The following is a 17,731-nucleotide window of genomic DNA, read 5'->3' on the forward strand; positions in this document are numbered from 1 at the left end:
ACCCAGCAACAGAAGCCCCCTGGGACTCTCCTCTGGTGCTGGAACATACCAGACATCTCAGGGCAAGGGAGCCATGGCTTCGGGAAGGCTGGCTGTCTTGCTGGGCTAGGCATGGTTCTGAAGTGCCTGATGACCCCAGGCCAGGCTCCTTGCCACCCCTGCCCCACCCCCAGTCCCAGAATTTGCCTGCTGAGAGCTAACCAAACCTGCACAGCTCTCCCATCCCCACATCCACAGTAGGCAGGGCAGCCCTTTGCTCTCAGCCTCCTGCCTGAAATGCTGGGGCTGGGGACCCAGGGGGACTAGGGAGTCCACCCCAGTGACTGAGGAGGCAAGGGAGGAGGTGGAGCCAGGGCTGGGTCATCCTAGAAGCAGGAGGAGGAGGCTTTGGAGGAAGAAGGGCCTTGCAGACCTTCACAGCCTGGATGGGGTAGGGTGCTTCCTGGTGCTGCTGAGGGCCATGGACATGTTTCCAAGTCAGGGCTGTGAATTCAGAAAGGGAGCCAGGACCCAGGAGGCTTGGGGAGCTAGGAAGCAATTTCCTAGAGGTTTCTTTCCCTCAGATCTCCTCAGAGCCCTGAATATCCTCATAGGATCCTGGAGGGGGGCCTGCCTTTCCCGAGCTCCAATGCCAGCAAGCCTTCTGTCATCCTCCAAACGCCAGAGGAGGTGAACACCGAGGCCAGGGTGGAGGTGGAGGATGAAACCAGGAAAGCCCGGGCAGAGGGCGCCTGCCAGTCAAATCAAGAAGTCCTTTCTGGATCCAGGCCCCACTCCTTCTCCTACAGCCCAGGCTGGGAGCTCTGGGGTGGGCTGGGCTCCCCCAAAGGACAGGGAGGGAGTGTGGGCTGGTGCAGGACGGGGCATGGTGCAGGGTGCCTGGGGGATGATCAGGAGTGGTGGGCAGGAGAGTTCTGTGGCCCCTCTCCGGCTCTAGATGGAGGTGAGGGAGGGGGCCTGAGAGGTCTGCATCCTTCCTCAGGGGCATGGACTCTGGAGAAGGGGTGGGAAGGGCTGGGCAGGCATGGGTGAAGGGGAAGTAAGGAGGCAGCCAGCCTAGCCCAGGCTCAGGGAAGCCTCCCTGGAAGAGGTGACACAATCATTAGACACTTGCCCTACACACCAAGGGGTGGCACAGGGCCTGCGCTTTGGAGCCTGGCCCAGCCAGCTGCACCTATGCCACACCCCACCCCCAACATACCTGGAGAGGGCACACTGAGGCTCGTGGGTGTGGACACTTGGTTGGCCCCACGTGAGACAAGCACTGCCCCAACCCTGTTCATCCTCCCTTGCAGTTTAGTATCCTCCCTGGGGGCTCTATCTGGTCCACAAGGCTCCTCCCTGGTTGCCTCCCCACGCCTGGGGCCCTGATGCCTTCACCCATGCCAATCCCTGGCTCTCCTGTCCAGCCCCTAGTTCACAGACCACTTTTCCCTTCCCTCCCACACACAGCTTGTGTTCTGGAGTCATCCACTCTCACAGGCAGCGAAGAGCCATTGGGGAGTGCTTGGGAAAGGGGTCCTGGAAACAGCCAGGCTGCAGATGGAGGCAAGCTGGGGTGCAGAGTGCACATGGTTCCCATGGTCATGCCTGGGTGCTTGCTCCCCTGGCTGTGATACAGAGCATGCCTCACACCCCACTGCAGTTAGTAGGGTGGGCATCCAGCAGGTGCACTCACCTGGACAAGGTGCCAGCTTTAAGACTGGGGCCAGCAACCCACCCTTCCCATACGCAGGGATGAAATGACTCTGCAAAATGCTGACCCTTAGGTGGTGAACCTACACCCCCAAACTCTGAATGTATCTGCCCCTCCCCAGAGTGGGGCACCTCCTTTATCCTGTGTGGCTTTAGGGCCTCTGCCCTGGTTCTGGGTTGACTGTGGGGCAGGAGCAGGAAGGGCTGGGGTTACCATCCAGGGGCTGTCTTAATGTCCATGCAGGGCTGTCTAATGGCAGTATCCAAGTTCCCCATTGGGTCTCACTGAGCTCTGTTGGGAGGGCTGGGGAGTGGGCAACACATCCCTAGCCCCATTTCTCAGGTCACACAACTGGTTCTCACGCCCTGGCAAGTAGTGTTGGGGCAAGAGGTGGCCTGTTCTCTATGCTCCTGGGTCACCAGCCCTGAGTCACCTTATGGGAGCTCTAATGTACATGCTACTGGGATTGCAAGGAGATTCTGACCAAACCCTAAGCCTCAGGATTTCCAGTTTCCTTATCTGTAAATTGGGGATTCAGATATACATGAGGGAATGCATATGAAACATTCAATAGCTCCTAGGACAGAAAGTGCTGAGATTTTTAGTTTCTGTTCTGTTTTGTTGGTGGCAGCAGTGCCCCACTTAGAACTTTGGGCAGGGAGGGTGGGGGTCCAACCACCTTATCCCCACCCTCTCAACCTGCTGGCCCCGTCCTCAGCAGCTCCCAGGCAAGACGTCTCAACAATGGGTGAGAAGGGTGAGAAGGAAGCCGGAAGGGACCCGAGGCCAGTGTGGGGCTACCCTCCAGGCTGCTGCTCCTACGGTGCCGGCCGGCGTGGCCACGAGGACCTCTCTCCCAGCAGCCAGAGCTTGAGGAGGGCTTGATCTCCTCCCGCGGAGGGCAACTTTCTTTCCGAGAACGCGCTTCCCTGGCTCCTTGGCCAGAGGGGACCAGCACCAAGAACGTCTTGGGATGTCCCCGCTCTTCAGATATGAGCATGCCACCCTCACTGTCGGGGCCCCTCCGCTCGGGCCTGGGGTCCAGCGGGCAGCTCAAAGCGCCCTCCCTCTCTGGGTCATTGTCGCTGAGATGATCCGGCTCTTGGGCTCTGACCTCCTCCACCCCTCCTCCGGGCTCCGGCCCCCGGCCCCCGGCCCTCGTTGCGGTCACTGTGTCCGGCGGGAAAGGGTATCGTTTTGCAGCCCACCCCAGGTCCCCTGTCCCCGCGGAGCTGTCCCGGAGTGGCCGGGGCTTGCACAGTGCGCGCACCCCATGGCCCGCGTACCCTGACGCGCCCCGGGGCACCGGCCCCGGGGCGTGCAGTTCCCCGGCACTCCGCTTCCTCTCGGCAACCCGTCCGGCCGCGGCGCCCTCATTGGCCGCGCGCCCCGCAGCCGCCATTGGTCCGCGGGGCCTGTTTTACATAGAACGCCCCGGGCCAATCGGCGCGCAGAGCCTACTTAACATGCACAGCAGCCACCAGTCAGCGAGCGCGGGGGCCGGGCCACCACGTGCTGTTGCTAAGCTTGGGCTTCTAAATTGTTACTAGCGCGGCCGGCCTATAGGAACCGAGCATCGCATCTGTCAACATTCTCGGCCCGGCCCGAGGCGTTCGGACGGCTCCCATTGGCCCCGGCCCGACCCAGCACCCGCCCCCAGAGCCGCAGCGCCGGCCCCCATTGGCTACGCCGGCCGCCGCTCGCCCTTATGTGTCAATTTGAGGGCCCGAGGCGGAGGGTGGCGGCCGAGCGCACTGGGAGTCCGCGGGAGTCGGGGAAGTAGGGTCGCCGGGCGCGCGGGGCGGGCGGCGAGCGGAGCCGGCCGGAGAGGGCCGGGCAGCGGCCGCCGCCGTCCCGGAGAGCGCGGGCGGGCGCGGGCGGGTGGCACGATGAAGCTGAATTCCCTGCTGATCCTGCTGGAGGCGGCCGAGTACCTGGAGCGCAGGGACCGAGGTAGCGCCCGCGCCCCTTTGTGCGCCGGGACGCGGGGGGCGGGCGGCAGGGCCGGGGCCGGGCGGGGTCCGCTGACCGCGCCGTCTGTCCGCAGAGGCCGAGCACGGCTACGCCTCGGTGCTGCCCTTCGACGGGGACTTCGCCAGGAAGAAGACAAAGGCGGCTGGCCTGGTGCGCAAGGCCCCGAACAACAGGTACCGCCCCCCACCCCGCCCGGCCAGGCGCCGGGGGTCGTCCCCCCCTCCCGCCCCGGAGCGCCCTCCCCCGGCCCCGACCCCCCGGCTGCAGCCCAGCAGCGGCCGCGCGCCCCGGCGGCCAGCCTGGAGGAGGAGGAGCACCCGGGCCGCGGCCGCAGCCCCGCCCGGCCGGCCCCGCCCGCGCCGTCGCCATCTTCCCGCGGGCCGCGCCTCCTCGGCCTCTCGCGTAAACAGTGCCACGCGTACAGCGCCCGCCGCCCGGGGTCTCCTCCCGCAGCCGCTCCCCGCTAGCAACTTGTTCTGGACTTTTCCGGGCAGGAAGAAAAGTTGTCGGTGGGCGCTGGCCGGGGCCCCGTGCGTCCGGGGACACTGAGGGTCGGTGCGCACTGCGTGGGACTGCCCGCCGCGGGGGGTGGCCGCGTCTGCCCCGCTGCTGCGCCGAGCGCCCCCACCCGCAGGGCCTGGACAAAGAGGGCGTAAGCAGGCCGTGCCCGGGGGCCCCCCTGCCCATCGTCCTGACATACGTGAAGCTGCGGCGACAAGTGTCGGGTCCCCTTCTTTGGACAGGAGGCCCTCCCGAAGGGTAGCCGGAAGAGGTGCTGGCCGCCTGCAGCAGCCCTCCTGGTGCCAGCACTCCCCCACCCCCTACTCTGGCCTCCTTCCCAGGCCGTAGAAGAAAGCTGGGGTGCACATCCTTGCAGGAGGGACCCTGAGCTAGGGCTCCCGTGGGGCTCCCCACTGCGAGGGCCAAGAGGGCCACAGCACACCAGGCACGGCCTTGGCCTCTCCGGCTCTGGACCCTGTTGCCAGGCAGGGAGCCTTGCAGGGGGCTTGGGGGCCCCTTGGCAGAGGGTGCGGCTCATTCCTGTGGCCTGCTCGTTCTTGGGAAACAGAATGGCTGGCACAAGGACCTATCTCCTGTGACGTTCTGGCGCCCTGGGCCTGGCAGGGGATTGCTTGAGTCTCCATCTGCCCTGGCCGGACGTGCCTCTGAGTCCCAGCTCCTGGTCCCCTGCTGAGGACGGTTTGGGAAAGGATTGTGAGAGGACACCCCCTCTCTGGTGTCCTCGAGGAGCTAGCTGGCTCTCACTGCCCCACACGCCCTGGCGCCTGTGGAAACTCTGGAACGTGACCTTAGAGTCCCATGAGGTACCCAGAGTTGATAGCCAGAGTCATAATTAAGACTCTGGGGTTCCTGGTGTGCTGAGGGCTTCTCGTACTTTTCCTCCAACCCAGGATAGATGCATCATAGGCTGAGAAAGCAGGTGTTGAGAAATTGAATTACATGCCTGGGGCCAGCCTCCCATCCTCGGAACCCCGATTCTGAGGTGGGCTCCTGGCCTTCTATGTGCTGCCACCTTGAGGGCCCTGGGGAGGGCTGAGGGGGTTTCCTGGGCTGCAGTGTGCCTCCGTGCCCCTCCTCTGGGCAGAGCCACTGGACCCCCCAGTGAGAGGGCCACGAAGGCTGTCCCTACCCAGCTGGGCCCAGTCGGCCCAGATCAGGGGTGAGGGCAGAGCAGGGCTCAGAGGGTCCTGGGCCTCTGACTTGACAAGGATGTCCCACCATGCAAGGTATCTGTGTCTCACCAAAGTGAGGGGAAAGGGTGGGCCCAGGGTGAGGGGTGAGCAGTGGGGCAGGAGGGCAATGTGTGTGCAGGAGGTCCCATTATTGCCAGGGCTCTAGGAAGGGCTTTTGGGGACAGTGGTTCAGTAAGAGGGAACTGGAGCCAGCCTGCTGGGGCTCAGGTCCTCCGAGAACATGGGTACAGGAGTTCCTACCTGGAGGGCCCAAAGTGAACGAAGTGATGCCAAGAATGTTCTTAGCAGAGCTCCAGCCCGGGGGCCCCTCTTCCCAGGTGTAGGACAGGGTGTTCCTGGGACCCACGTTACAAACCTGCCACAGGCCATTGCAGATGTCTGGGCCTGGGAGGAGCCCCAGGAGGGGCTCTGGGCCCCTCTCATCCCCAGCTAGCCAAGGAGTGACCCTCGCCCTCCAGGAGGAGTGTAACCCAGACAGTGAGGGGGTGGCCAAGCCCTCTACGTCGAAGGACACTCACTAACCCTCACATCCTTCACACGGGAGCAGACCTCTAGACCCGCACTGAGGAGCTGTGGTCCTGGCTGAGAGGAACCTGACAGCTCTGCTCCCTCCTGGTCCTGGCCAGCCCGGCAGAGGTTCTTTGGCTCCCTGCCCAGCTCCTGTGACCAGCAGGCCCTCAAGATCCCCCAGGACCCAGGTCTGGAGGCTCTCTCAAAGCTTCACAGGGAGGCCCAGGTGGCCCTGGTGAGCAGAGAGGAGGCCTTGGACCCCATTTGGCTTCGGTAGGGCCATGAACCATGGTAGGTGGCAGAGGCAAGAAGGATGGGTAGGCACTCTGGCTGGTTGGATGGGGACGAGAGACACCTAGCCCAGAGTTCCTGGGAGCAGGAGAGTGTGGGCAGGCAGGCAGAGGTCAGCAGAAGCTCCAGGAAAGATTGAGGGATAGGGGGACACAGCACTCAATCTGGGTGTCCCCTGAGGTAGTCTGGGCCCTCTGCTCACATGTGAGGCAGCCTGGCAGGCCTAGGAGCCCTGGCAGTCCATGGGCTCCCCCCCTGAACTGGGAAAAAACTCTGGAACTGGGAAATTGATCTTGAATTATTGTCCTACAAGGCAACTACCGCGGAACTGCCTACCAGGGTCCTCAGGATTCTGTACCCTTGTCTGGATGGGCCAGGTGGGTAGGGCTGGAGCAGCAGATAGGGCTACTGCTGGACCCAGAGAGGCCAGGACCATGGCCCCAGAGGGAAGCAGGAGGGCCAGCCTCAGTCTCCCTCCTGGGCCGGGTTGGCTCTGTCCCTGGGTATCCCCACTGGTGCAATGAACTGTGATCATGTAGGTGGGAGAGCCCAACCGCAGGGGAGTGGCACTCTGGGAATGTCAGGAGGACCACTCCATGTCCTCACCTGCAGTTGGCCCTCTAGGCCGGCTCCTGGGGCCCCAAAGACACTGCTGGCCTCCAGGAGTGTGGAACGGGCAAGGCTGGTGGCTCAGTGCCCAGGAAGCCTTGGGAGCACAGGGTGGATCAGTCCTACTGCCTTCTGGAAGGCATCTTGCCTCCAGAGCCCCCAAATGCCTCACTGAGTAAGCCAGGTGGCCCTAGGCATCCCTAGATGCAGCTGCACCTCTGTCTCCTGTCCTGGTCACTTGGTGCAAGGTTCCCCCACCCTGCCTTTAGTCACAGCTGCTCACCTGCCCCAGCCCTCCTCATCCTGCCACCATCTGCAGGTTCCTAGGCCCCTGAGTAGAGCTGTCATTCTTTTGTATTGGTGATTAGGCAGCAGAGTGAGCTCTGTCTTTCTATCTCTCTAAACAGGTCTTCACACAATGAACTAGAAAAGCACAGGTAAGTGATGCCCTGTCCCCCACCCCCCAGTCACCCATATGAGCTGCCTAATCCCCCTCCCTGTGTGTCCTGGGTACGGCTGACCATGCTACCAGGCGCACCCTTGCTTGCGGAGGGTCAGTTGTAAAGGAGGAGTCAGGCTTTGCCCTCAGGAGGCAGACACGGGACCCAGGACCTTGGAAGTTGAGGGCACGGGTGAGGGTCTTGGAGCATGCCTGCTCTCTGGAGCAGGAGATCTATCTAACATGGGGCATCTGAGCCCCTTTGGGAGCAGCTCTCGAGAGAGCTCTTGGGATGCTGGCCTCCAACCAGGAGGGTTTGGGCCTCTTGGTCTGGGGTCCACTGCACCCTGGGGCCTGCCTTCCAGGGAGCTCCCACTGATCACACGTGGGGCAGTGGGAAGAGCAGCTGGTCTTTGGCTACATGGGCTGCGGGGAAGGTCTGGCCAGGGGCAGGATCCTCTGGAACCCTTCATGCCCACCTTCTGGCTGCAGGGCCGGGTCTACTCTGGGTCCTTTGAGGACCGAGAGGGCAGGGAAGGGGAGCACTGTCGCCCGAGGTACGCCCTGGCATGCCTCCCCAGCTGATCCCAGCTTGGGTGCTATGGGCCTGGCTCTGCCCCCAGCGGCTCCAGAAGCCTGGGCCCACTCTGAAGTAGGGACAAGATGCAGGCAGGTTCAGCCCTGCACACAGGGACCCTCATAGTGAATCTCAGTGGGGTGGTGGGAGCTATGGGTGGGCACAGAGACCCCAAAGGCAGGAGCCTTGGTGCCGGGACCAAGGGCTGCCACACAGTAGCTTCTTCCTGACCTCTGTTGCCACCTGTGAAATGGGCCAGTGTGGGAGGGGGGCTTCTGCATACAAGTTGAACTCTCCCAGCTTGCTCTGGGAAGGTTTGGACCTTAGCCAGTTCTCTGTGTCTTCCCCCCGCACCGCCCCCCCCCCGACGCCCACGGCAGCACCAGCTTCCGCTCCCCTGGGATTCGGCCCTCAGCTGGGCGGGCGCTGGGCAGGGACAGGACACTGTGTTCTCTGGAGGAACCGTACTTCCTGGACTGCTCCTGTGTGTTTGAGGGGTTCCTGAGAGGCCGTGGAGGTGGGGCAGGTGCGGGGGCCTAGAAAGCCAGACAGACCCTGGGTCACTCCTAGGCTGGAGGAGATGGCTAGCCTTCACTGGGACCCAGGGGCCTGGACAGGCATGTGGAAGTGTTCTGGAGAAGGCATCCTGGGGTAGTGCCTGGGAAACCAGCCTCTCCGTACAGAAGGGGGATGATACTGTGGGAGATCGGGTGCCAAGAGCATGGCAGCTCTCAGAGCAGGACAGATTGCTGGCCTTCGACCCCTACAACTGCCCCTTGACTCTGGCCTTGGCCTCAGTGACCTTCTCCTGAAGCTTGCCCTTAGGCTGGGTCTTGGAGGGTCCTTTTGAAACATAGAAGCAGGGTAGATGGGTTGCTTGAGGTCTCTATCCATTCCCCCACCCCCATGCAGGGTCCTGTGCCTTCCTGGCCAACAGATAGATGCAGAGAGCCCCTGGTAGGGACCTGGGTCAAGGCTGTACCTGTGGCTACCCAGTGCTGATGCAAGATACTCCTGGCTGCTGGCCACAGGAAGGAAGAAGCACTGGCTGGGTCACCCGGCCAGCCCCAGGGAGCAGGCCCTGGAGGTCGCCCTCCCTAGAGGTGTGCCAGGTCAGGCCCGCGGGGCTTTCCCCTGCCTGTTCTGTGAGGCAGCCTGGTCAGCCTGGCTGGTCCTCCTCCCAGGCCTCCCCATCCTCCCTCATAGAAAGCAGCTCCAGTGGTTCTGCTAGGGCCAGTGCTCTACTACTGACCCCGGGCCCGGGGGCCAGGCAGATTGGGTATTCCTTGGCAGGATGAGCCTCCTGCCCCAGCTCCAGACCTTTTGTGTGTGGATTAGGGGCTCCCTGTAGGCCAACCCCACCTGCCTGGTGCAGCACAGGGTCTCTGTAAACCTCACAGCTAGAGGATACAGGTGAGCAGAAGAGGCCAACAGGGGCCTCGTTCCCCGGGTAGCCACAGGGCAGGGCAGCTCCTCCTTTTCTGACCTCTTTCTTCCCTGGCGGCCGGACCTGGGGTGGCTCAGAGTGTGGCTGTACAGACGCTGGGACCTCCTTTTCAGAGCAGGGGCTTGTGGTGAGAAGCTAAGAAGGACTTGTGTCCAGAGCTGGGCTGTGGCCAGTGGCCAGAGACCAAGCTGCTATTAACACTAATGCGGTGATTCCCAGAGGCAGGTTCTGCCTCCCGAATCTACACAGGGTTCCTTCAGGAAGTGGTGAATTTTCAAAGCTCCCAGGAATGTTGGGGACAGCCACGGGGCGCTGGCAGAGGGCCTGCGGCACCGTGGCCGCTCCAGCTTGGGGCGGCTCCAGCTCAGGGCTCCCCCGGGCCTCGGCACCTCCTCCGCTCCCCCCAGGGGCTGTATGTGGGACACAGGAGGGTGGGGACCTGCCTGGGGCCCCCACAGCCAGTGCCTAGCAGAGCTGGGTCTGGCCCCACTGAGACTGCAGTCCTGGCTGAGTGCTCTCTGGGACTTGGGCAGGTGTGTGGTCTGGTGCTAAGCCTTGCAGGGGGATTGTCTGGCGGGCTCTCTGTGTCCTTTGAGAAGCCTGTGATTTAGGATATCTAAAGCAGCCCGTCCACGTCCATCACAGACGCTCAGGGGTCCTCCCCTGCACCCCACCCCAGAGAGAGCCATCCTAGGCGCCTGGGAGGCCACACCTGCATCCTCTTCCACGCGGATACTAACTCACATGGATAAAAGTGGGACTGTGTTATCCACGGTTTCATAACTCGACCTTTCCCCTGACACCGCATGAGCACTGTCCTCCCGTGTCTGAGCCTTTTCCTCCCCCTGGCCCCCGTGTACACACAGACAGTGTCCTTAGCCATGGTGCTCTGCTCAGTCCCATGGTGGAGCTGGCCTTGTGGAAAGCTGCACACCTGGGGGATAGTGCAGGTGCCACTCAAGGGTTCAAGTCCTGCCGCGGCCCTTGTTTGCTCCCCGCAAGTGACGCGTGGCTGGGCGCCCGGGCCAGCCCCAGAGCCAGCTAGTCTAGGCTGTCCCGCCCAGGTGCCCGCCTCCCCTGCCGGGTGCTCATTTCCTAGCCGGCTGTGCGGCCTAGTCGCTTTTGTGTTTAGCTTAGCTGTCTGTGTTCTGCAACTTGGCTGTGTGTGTCCTCTACCCATGTCCACATTAAGATATTCCTCTTTTTATTTTTGATGTGTATGAGCTCAAAATGTCACGAATACTAACCGTTTGTCTTTTATGTGTATTACAGATATTTTTCCACTGTTATTTGTCTTTTTAGCTGTGTTTTTTCTTTCTTGTACAAATTCTCTTTCTGATTGTAAAAGTAATGTGTGGTTTTTTTTTTTTAGCATAGAAAACCTGAAAATACAAAAACAAAAAAACAAAACAAAACCGTAAAGCCAAAGAAATAAACGTTGCCAACCGCATCACCTGGAGACGCATGCCTCCTGCTCGTCATTGTGTCCTGTTGAGTCTCTTGTGTGCGTCTGCTGTTTTTTTTAAACGATATTGGGTCCCTTGTCACATAGATGGTTCCGTACGCCTATTTTTTCACTGAACATTCATGATGTGAGAATGTGGAATACACTAAAATGATGGTGGTGGGATTTGGGGTACTTTATTTTTTATCTTGTTTTGCAGTTTGATTTTACACAAAGATCACATACTGCTTATGTAACCACGCAGAAGGTTGTCAGCATTGCCATTTGCTATAGAGCATACGGACAAGGGGACCCCACGTGTGAGCTTGGTGAGGGTGGCAGGACAGGAGGGCCCGCTGTGGGAGGGTGGCTCTCTGCCTGGCAAGCCCCTCCTGGAGCACAGAGCACAGTTTGCAGCTGGTGCCAAGTGTTCCTGGCCCCATTTGCAGCGGTGCAGCAGGGGTACTCCAGCCCCTTGGAGGTGGGGGAGCGGAGGTTCCCGGACTCCGGGTGGTCATGCTGGCATGCCCTCTTCCCCGGCCTTGTATTTGTGTGGAGGTGGGAGCTCCTCTCTGAAGGTCCTTCAGCCCCCAGGCAGAGCATGGGGCTGCTCTACACGCAGGTCCCCAGTGCCCAGGCTGTCAGGTCCTGAGGCAGAGCACAGCCGGAGTCCTGTGTCCTGGAGGTTCTTCCTCACTCAGGCACATGTCTAGGTCCTGGGGGTTCTGTGGGCTGGAGTCCTAGGTGGGGAGGTGCCCTGTCAGTGGGAAGGAGCCATGTGGGCCTGGGTAACAGATGTAGGGCCATGGGATCTAAGTGCCACCAGCTTCCTTCTACAGGGTGGGACTGTTACTGCCGCTCTGCAGACGGGCTCTTGCCCCACACTCAGCTGCCCCTGTTCCCAGGCCTTGGGTGCCCCCTCAGTCCAGAAGAAGTAGCCATCCCTGCCCACTTTCCTCCCAGGCTCTAAGGCTACAAGAGGCCGTGGATGTGCTGGGGCTTTTGCATGTCGGGGACAGAGGAGAAAAGCTGGGACAGCAGAGGTTGGCACTTAATGAGGGAAGGAGCATGCCCTGGCCATGGTGCTGGCAGGGCCGCTGGGCAGCAGGTTGTCAAGACCTCACAAAAACACCTGCGCCCTGTCCTCCAGGGTCTTCTCTCAGAGTACAGCCTAAGCAGAGCAGTGCAGCCAGGCCTTCCTGCCAGGATGGTCCATCACGTGGATATGGCAGGGTCTCCCGGGCCATCGTGGTGGCCAGGGTGTGCTTCAGGGTGAGCTGTGGCCACCCTGGTGGTCTCTGCCAGCTTGTCCTTCTCAGAAGAGATGAGCCAGGAAGGGCAGGGTTTCTGCATGGGCAGGATACAGGCCAAAGCCCCTCACCCAAGGCCAAGGCTGCTATGTGAACAATGCCACTGGGTCTTATGAGGACAGTTTTGTGAAAACCTGCATTCATCCGCACAGACACAGGGACAAAATCTACAATAAAGCTGTTTCCTCTAGGAGATACGAAATTGGGGTGGGAGGGGCTGGTCCTTGGCCCTCCCTGACCCCAACGGACCTGTGTTTCTGTGGTAACATGACCAGAGACCACTCTGAACGTGACAAAGTGGAATGCCAATCCTGCCTGGGGCCCCCTGGACATCTAGGAGCAGCCTGCCGCTGCAGGTTGTGCCCTGGCCTCCTGGACCTACTGTGGACGGTGGGGACAGTGGGGTGAGCACGGGCTCCGAGGCCCTGAGGGCTGTGCAGGGCTGGCTGGCTATACAGGCCCTGGCCGTGGGCTCTCCCATGTTAGGGAATCTGGAAGGCGGGTACCAGGCTGCTCTGGGGAAACTGTCAGCCAGGCTGGGAGGGGAGCCCCAGAGAGGGACCCTCAGCAGGTCCATGCAGGACTCTGACTGGCCGCCTCTTGTGCCACCGCTGTTGTCCCCACGGGCGGTGCCACCCTGGCCTGATGGTTCCATGTCTCCTCTTTCAGACGAGCCAAACTCAGGCTCTATCTGGAGCAGCTCAAGCAGCTGGTACCCCTGGGCCCTGACAGCACCCGCCACACCACGCTGAGCCTCCTGAAGCGCGCCAAGATGCACATCAAGGTGAGTGGGATGGTGCCTGTACCACGGCCATTGGCTGACTGTCCTATACACCCAGGGGGAGTGGCCAGAGGGCCTGAGGGGAACCACCTAGCAGGTATACATTGAGAGCCTCTGGGGGGCTCTGGCGCTAGGTGGGGGTGTGCAGCCACAGGGGATGCTGAGGGCTAAGGGGGTCACAGGCACATGCAGGGTTTCGTTGAGAGGGGGTGGGGTGGGGGTGGACGGTTAGCCATGCCAGGCTTGGGGAGGGAAAGGTGGGCTGCAGATGGCCCCTGGGGCCCTGGGCCATGAAGGGGCAGCAACTAGGAGAGATGGGGCCAGGAGGGGTGGGATGGGAAATAGGCAGCCCAGGTGTATTGGGAGCTTCTGGGTGGAGGGTAGGGTTGGTCTCCTGGGGCTGGCAGAAGGGTAGATGGAGTGAGTCATTGTTGAGGGCAGGCCCCCAAGGCCTGAAGACAGACTTGCTGGTTTGGGGGGGGTTCTTAGGACACTTGGGCCAAGGGTGGGTCTCCAGGAAGGACCCTCAAAGCCTCTGAGCTGGCAAGCAGGGGCAGCCCCAGGCAGAGTGGCTGGATCTTGGAGAGAGTCACAGTCAGTGCCCTGGAGTCTCGCAGAGCAGGGAAGGATGAAGAAGCAAGGGGGCAGAGTGCTGCCCTTGGGGCAAGTAGGGGGTGAGGGGACATCAGGGGTGAGGGAACACCACCAAGGCAGGATGTCTTCCTGGAGGCAGTGCCAGCCCAGGGCCCATGTGGCTTGGCTTGGCCAAGCTGGCAGTGGCTGTGGGTCTCCTGGAGGTGGTCAGCAGATGCAGGGCATGGGCCTAGGAGGGGACGGGTGATGTCACCACCCAGTAGGGTGAGGAGGGGGCTCATTGGACCTTAGGGGCCCCCTGGGGACTAGGTACCCTGCGGCCCCAGGGCCCTGGTTCTTCTGGTAGGGGGGACGGCTTCCCTACCTCCCATGGCTCACAGACCCCTACCCCTCCACCCCCAGAAACTGGAGGAGCAGGACCGCCGGGCACTGAGCATCAAGGAGCAGCTGCAACGAGAACACCGCTTCCTGAAGCGGCGCCTGGAACAGCTGTCCATGCAGAGCCTGGAACGTGTACGCACGGACAGCACGGGCTCCGCTGTCTCCACTGACGACTCAGAGCAAGGTAGGTCATGAGAGCGGCCAGGAGGAAGGGAAAGCCAGGAGGGCAGGGTGGCCGCGTGTGCCCGGCAGTGTGCAAGCACTCCCCAGTGTGGAGCAAAAGTCAATGGGATGAGGAGGGTGTGGCATGGAGGGCAGATGGCCATCGTGTTCCTCACCAGGCTGCAGACGGGGAGCCCCGTCCTGCCCCCACCCTCCAACCCCCACCCCCAGAGCCTCTGCCTCCTCCATGAAGGCCAGAGAACGGCCTTGACTTTGAAGGAACCCCTGTTGGCACCTCAGATTCTGACCCCCTCCCCGTTCTCCCCAGAAGTGGACGTAGAGGGTATGGAGTTTGGCCCTGGTGAGCTGGACAGTGTTGGCAGCAGCAGTGACGTGGACGACCACTACAGCTTGCAGAGCGGTGGCTGCAGCGACGGGGGCTATGGGCCCCCCTGCCGGCGGCCTGGCCGCCCTGGCCTCTCGTAGGCCTAGAGCCCTCAGCTCCTTGGCCCGCCTGCCTACCCGGCCAAGCGTGCCAGCCCTCCAGTCCTTGAAAGCCTCTCCGCGGGCCCGCTGCTGTGCCATTCTGGAAGCTCCAGCTGCCGCCCAGGCTGCCCGCCTCCGCCCGCCTGCCGGTCAGGGCCCGCTGTGCCGCCCACCCCTCCCAGCTGGGCAGGGACCCCTGCAGAGAGGCGGGGCCCAGCTCTCACATCCTGGAGCCCAGCGTAGCCGCCTGTTCTCAGATTCCTAATCATTCCAGAAGTATTAAATATCATTGCTGCAAATCTCGGCGGGCACCGTGTGAGGGGCTTAATGACCACTGCGGGGAGCTCACACCCCAACCCTGGATCCCAGGAGAAAGGAGTGGACCGAGGAAGGAAGGAAGGCGTGGCTCTCCGTCCATCTGTCCATCTGTCTGTCAGTCCACGTAGTCTCCTGAGGCCTGGACAGAGGGACCCATGAAGGGCGGGACTCGGGTGAGCACCCTGGGGCAAGTGGGCGGAGAGGGGCTTTTGCACCCCCACAGGTGTCAGGAGCTAGGGCTGGGCTCCTAGGGACAGGCCAAGCCACCCCATCCCAAGCTGGGCAGCTTCTGCTCTGTTAGGTCCCTCAGATGGACACACACACACGCCTAGGCACACATGCCCCCATGCATATACATGCACACATGCAGACACACGTGGTCACTTGACCCCAAGAGGGTACGTATCTTGGGGAGTAGGCCCTCCAGGGTCCTTTGGGCACACGCGGGCCCCTGGCCTATGCTGGCTCCTCCTCCCACCCTGGCTCACCTGCCTACCTGTGGGGAAGGGGGCTTTTCCTCCCAGCAGGGGCTTAGTTGTGCTGGGGGTGGCAGCGGGAAGCCAGAGTTCTCAGGAGGCTTTCTCATCTACCTTTAAAAAAAAAAAAAAAAAAAAGGCAAAAAAAAAAAAAAATTGCTGCCCTGCCTAGTAGCCCAGAACAGGGCTCCCAGAAGAGAGGCTTTTTCCCTAAAACAAAAGAGAAACATTTTTAAAAGAGAAAAAAGCTCTAAAGACTCCCCACCAAGCAACATCAGCATGTGCTGCCTCGACTTCCTGTACGAGATTTTTGTACTCTATTTTCCTAGCCACCATTGTGTCCTTGTTTGCTGAGGGTGGGAGCGACCCAGCGTCTCAGGGACTCGTCTTGTCTGTCACCGTTGTCCAAGTGTGCCTTGTGTCCCACATCTGGCCCTGCCCCGCCCACCACCACCACCAGCATCTCCCCTGTGGCTCCAGGGCACCCTGGCCCGCCCAGCAGGTGACCTCCTAGCTTCCTCCCCACACGTGCCAGCCACTGGTGGCAGTCACAGCTTTCTGGGCGTGAGAGCCTGAGAGCCAATAGGGCCAGGTCAGGGACTGTGCGGGCAGCTCTCTGCTACCTGGCCTCCCAGTGACCCAGCACTCTTGCACCCCGTTTCACCCTCTCCAGGGGTTGGTCAGAGCCCACTGGGCAGCCTGGCCTCCTGGTCAGGAGCCTGCTAACCAGAGAAATAGGTTCTTACCTGTACCCAGCTTGACCCTTCCCTGCTCCCTGGCCTGGGGTGAGGCCTGCAGATTTCAGACATTGGCAGCTGCTGAACACAGCCCACACCTGGGGTAGCCAGGCGTGGACATTAGGAGGCCTCTCCTGGCCTTTCCTGAAGGTTTCTGAAGTCCTTGTCCACACAGCAATATTTGGGTGGTTTGCTGTGGGGCTGGCCTGCAGTAGGGTCAGCCTCCCTTTCTGGTGCATTGTAACCAATTTCCAGATTGTGGGGGAAGGTTCATGTTTATATTTGGTCATGCCGACAGACACCCCAGGGTGGGTGGAAGAACGGGTCCCTGGAAACATCTCTGGCACAGACTCTGCCCTGCAGGGGCTCAGGATGACAAGTGGAAAGCAGGTTGGTGGGAGACAGGGCATGAATTGGGGGGACCGTGCAAACATCTTGCTATTGGTTTTAAGGAAAATGATTCTGTCAGCATCTCCTTCCAGCTTCCCGGGGTGAGGAGGGTGTCTGGAGTGCCCAGAGTGGCTTCTCCTGTCTGCCTGAGCATGTCCACAGAATGAGTGTTCCTGGTGAGCATCCAGCCCTCTCTGGGCAGCATAGGAGTACCTGAGTTGAAGACCCACTACAGGAGCCACAAGTCCAGGCCCTGGGTTGGTCTTTGCTCTGAATTCTTAAAGCACCAGCTCCCCCATTAGCTGGGGGCTCTGCTCCCTCCCTAGCCAGCAAAGTCCTCCCTGGGTGACCAGTGGTGGTCCTCAGCTGACCTTCCTGGCAGCTCAGCCCATGGTATTTCAGGCCATGGTTGCCACGGGCTGGGAAGCTGACCTCCCTGCCACCAGCAGACAGGTGAGGGGTGGTCCTCAGGGCCAGGATCTGGTGCTAGAAGTTACACATCCATTCTCCCGTCCTCTGGCTCCCTGCCTTTTGCACGGATTAGCTGTTGCTATTGGCCACAGAGACCCAGAGGGGGCCTGGCTGAGGCTATGTTGGATAACTGAGCATTGTTGAACCTGTAGAAAGCAGATGGGGGCAGAACAGGGCTGTAGGGGTACCTGTGACCTCTGTTTGTATGCCCCCCACATACACCTAGTGGGTCACTGTGGCCCTCAGTGGCCGGGATCCTGGAGCTCCAGGCTCAGGTCTGGGCCCACATCCTCCCTGGGAAGTGGCCCCCATACAGCAGGCCCAGCTGGCAAGGGAGATTGTGAGAAGGCTTCTCCTCCTCAGAGCCCTGGCCCACCTCTGCGGTTTGAGTCCTGAGCCCAGTGCCCAGACCTGCTCTCCTGGCTGATGGAGCCGTGTGCCCAACTATAGCCCCGAGGGCCCCAGACAATCCCCATCTGCTGAGTGAGGCAGGCTTCCCCCACTCTCCCACCCCCTGCCTCTCTCTGGGCTGGCTAACCTGGGGCCCCCTCCCCAGAACTCTGACCCTGGGCCACATTTAGGGCAGGTTCTGTGCCAGAGTCTGGGGCTGCCCAGGGGGCCTGGTGCTGGCCAGGTCAGCGAATCACAAGGTCTTCGCCGGAGAGAATTGGGCCACCCACCTGCCTGTTCACCGGGAGGGACTGTGCTGTACCATTCTGTCTTTGTAATATAAATACAGATTTTTATACCTCACCCCTCTCGCTTCCAGTTCTTTCCATCACCACATTTGGCTCCTCTCTCCTCAGCCTCCATAGGGAGCCTGAGCCCACTGGTGACTGTGTCAGTCTTCACTGCCCTGCCCACAGCTTCTGCTTTCAGGGAACCCCACAGACTGTGGTCCTTCCCCACTGCCAGCTGGCTAC

General features: G+C 61.3%; 1 protein-coding gene across 4 annotated transcripts; it reads left to right on the forward strand.

Annotated features, from left to right (window-relative positions):
• Nucleotides 1-3,451: 3,451 nt before the first annotated feature.
• Nucleotides 3,452-17,561, forward strand: MXD4 (MAX dimerization protein 4). 4 transcript variants are annotated; one of them, XM_077876347.1, is made up of 7 exons: nt 3,452-3,649; nt 3,744-3,843; nt 7,203-7,232; nt 12,204-12,416; nt 12,682-12,796; nt 13,790-13,952; nt 14,259-17,561. In XM_077876347.1, exons 1-7 carry the CDS (start codon nt 3,586-3,588, stop codon nt 14,414-14,416), a joined length of 843 nt encoding a protein of 280 aa, XP_077732473.1. In that variant the 5' UTR covers nt 3,452-3,585; the 3' UTR covers nt 14,417-17,561. The 4 variants fall into 4 exon arrangements, with proteins under 4 accessions (XP_077732473.1, XP_077732481.1, XP_077732497.1 ...); XM_077876355.1 differs by having other exon boundaries at nt 3,454-3,649; nt 12,204-12,368; XM_077876362.1 differs by lacking the exon at nt 12,204-12,416 and having other exon boundaries at nt 3,466-3,649.
• Nucleotides 17,562-17,731: the final 170 nt, after the last annotated feature.

This window comes from Canis aureus, chromosome 2 (genome assembly GCF_053574225.1).
Source record: "Canis aureus isolate CA01 chromosome 2, VMU_Caureus_v.1.0, whole genome shotgun sequence".
In the NCBI taxonomy this organism is placed as follows: domain Eukaryota; kingdom Metazoa; phylum Chordata; class Mammalia; order Carnivora; family Canidae; genus Canis; species Canis aureus.

Excerpts from the sequence above, each read along its gene's own strand:
- MXD4 (XM_077876347.1), top strand. The coding sequence starts at position 3,586 with ATGAAGCTGAATTCCCTGCTGATCCTGCTGGAGGCGGCCGAGTACCTG. Across the intron at positions 3,844-7,202 it reads CGCAAGGCCCCGAACAACAG|GTCTTCACACAATGAACTAG; the intron begins GTACCGCCCCCC and ends CTCTCTAAACAG. Across the intron at positions 12,797-13,789 it reads GCGCCAAGATGCACATCAAG|AAACTGGAGGAGCAGGACCG; the intron begins GTGAGTGGGATG and ends CTCCACCCCCAG.